Source organism: Limulus polyphemus, unplaced genomic scaffold (genome assembly GCF_000517525.1).
Source record: "Limulus polyphemus unplaced genomic scaffold, Limulus_polyphemus-2.1.2 Scaffold627, whole genome shotgun sequence".
Lineage (NCBI taxonomy): Eukaryota > Metazoa > Arthropoda > Merostomata > Xiphosura > Limulidae > Limulus > Limulus polyphemus.
In genome coordinates this window covers 89,291-91,880 of record NW_013666237.1, presented here as the reverse complement: position 1 = coordinate 91,880, position 2,590 = coordinate 89,291, and the positions used below count along the sequence as shown (strand labels likewise).

The following is a 2,590-nucleotide window of genomic DNA, read 5'->3' as shown; positions in this document are numbered from 1 at the left end:
CAAATATGTATAAGCACATCCAATAAGTTACAATCACGCAACTTGTTCCATACGAACTGATGTATTACACCTTTTTAACATGTTCCATACGCACTAATATATCCAAGTCATAAACAGATTTGCAACCAATTTATCAGACTATATTCCAGTGCCAAAGATCCTTCGTAGCGTTAGGTTCTTTTATACAAATAATGTTCCAATAATCTCAGATAATTTGTTTCAATATCCAAACTACATCTTATTTATTAAACTTGTTACACATAGCATGTAAGTAAAATTTTATTATAACATTATAACATATTTTTACCGTATCGAAGCAACCTTATACGACTAACTTGTTTTAAATCTATGCAATTGAAAACAAGTTTTGTTTATAGTATTCTACGCAGCAGGTCGTGACTTTCACTTCTTATCAAATGCAAAAAACAAATAATAATGTTGTACAAGTCGAAATATTCTAGTCTTTATCTAGATTTAGTTTTCTTTTATATCGTTAGAGAAATTTTGTTTGTAGAGTTAACATATTTGACGGTTTCTGAGTGAAATACCTTCTCTCGATCATGAAGAACTTGTAAAAAATGTCATCTATTAGGAAATCCTGCAAAAATACATTTTCTGTAAACCAGTATATAAACTATATACATTATCAGAATAGTTATAATTGTCTTTAACGATTACTTGTTCGTGCTCAAAGAGTAAAAATACATAAATTCTGAACTGATGCAAGTATGTTTAAGAACACAAGACGTACAATATTCTTTATGGACGTGAGAAAAAATTTAACTCAATTAACCATTCCTCTGTTACTTTATTCAGGAGATTAAAATCAGACAAATCAGAAGCTAAAGTAAATTTGTTGCAGCTTATATTTGTATGAATTATTTTGATAATCTGCTTCAGGGTATGTTAACAATTATGAATCAACATATCTGTCGAATTAAATAACTATTCATTTACAAATTTGCGGGTTTATCCTTTCAACCTTTTAATAAAATTCATACAGTGCTTAATATATATATAATTGTGCAACATTATAAAACGCGTAATTATAAAAGCAAGAAACTCAACAAAAATGTCTGCTTTCCTTGAATCCATTAAATTGAAAAAAAAAAGGTGCTTGACAATCGTCTGAAATTGGATGTTATCCATGTGATGTTTTTCTAGACTTAACTTCATCAGTATACATAGTAACCCTATGTGAGAAGACGTTACCCACGTTCTGACTCAACGCTGTCATCCCAGATAGTAAAGGCAAAATAAAAAATGCAATGTTTCTCTCAGCTCATCATCTGATGACAATGCCAAGTTTTAATGTGTACGAATTTTTTTTTTCTAATTTGATGGATTGCTCTAATTTTTTTTCTTTCATGGACTTACATGAACTTGTATTATTTTATACTCCTAGGAACATTGCAGTATTTTCATCTCGTTACTTGATTTATGGTGTTTTTCAAGTTAATATTTACAAAACTACACATTCATTTTCCAAGCGTGCGCCTAGTTACCCTGAAAGAATAACACATTGTTCAAATACGCAATCCAAGAATTTCAGAATAATTTTACGTACAAATAAGGCTGAGTTTATCCAAATGTATATGTAACATAAATTGATTTAACACTACAAGACAAAGACTAGTGAACTTGGTAATGTAAAATTAAAAGAGAGAACCGCAGATAACGATGTAACGTAGCATTAGAATAATAAAATAAAATGATCTAAAGTAACAAGTATAGATATGTGAGGCAACATTATAACATTAACATTTTTATAGGAAAACTGATCGTTTGTTGTTGTTACTCTTAGTAAAAGATTGTTAGTAGAATGCTCGGATCCCAAAGAAATGACTAACTGCTTGATCACTGAATCTCCTAATGTAGAGGTTTACTAAATTCCTGTTAATATTATTGACAGCTAAAGAAGGCCAGGGACCCCACGCCCTGTTTGTTCAGGCTCGTCCATAGCTTATGCTCAAACAAAAGTTTTCCCAACTTACCATGCTTCCGTCCAAATCCGATTCGTTGTGATCCATTTGAAAAATGGGAATCGGAGCTCTGTTTTTGACTCGAATTTTGGCTATTTTTTCTAGCACTTGACGATTAGCAAAAAATTACCCCGAGCTTCTCCCAGAAATAACGTGCGTCTGTTGTTCGGTATCAGCCGCTTTCGCTCACTAGGGGAAAGTACGACTCCCAGCGTGCCTCGCGTTGATGTAGTGCCCTATCGCGTCGTTCCTCAAAGCAGATATCGCCAGCCGTGCCCTCAGATGTCTTACATAATTGGTCAATTTATGGTCCCAGGTTGCCAAATCACAGGCTTTAATTTGTCGGCTGATTATAATATTCAACGTCCCTAAACTTTCATTAACACAAAAGTATGTCCTTCAGATATGATTCACGTATATTTCACCGAAAACTTACTTTTACATGAGCTTTAAAAACTCAAATATTATGAAAGCTAAAGCAGTACTTTTAAGCTTAAGAAACAGAAAATTTTTGATATATAGCTCTTGCCTGATTATAATAAATGTCAGTATATCATTGTTGCTGTTGATCTTTCACTGACTTGTATGGATTCCAGGTTCCATGCTCT

At 32.5% G+C, this 2,590-nt stretch overlaps 1 protein-coding gene across 2 annotated transcripts in view; it reads right to left on the bottom strand.

Annotated features, from left to right (window-relative positions):
• The window catches only part of LOC106459560 (protein dead ringer homolog), an 88,305-nt gene extending 86,165 nt beyond the window's left edge, over positions 1-2,140 (bottom strand). For both annotated transcript variants that reach the window (XM_022386061.1, XM_013919186.2), the window contains exon 1: positions 1,995-2,140. In XM_022386061.1, coding sequence (XP_022241769.1) covers positions 1,995-2,030 — 36 coding nt within the window. In that variant the 5' untranslated portion in view covers positions 2,031-2,140. The remainder of the gene's footprint in view (positions 1-1,994) is intronic.
• Positions 2,141-2,590: the final 450 nt, after the last annotated feature.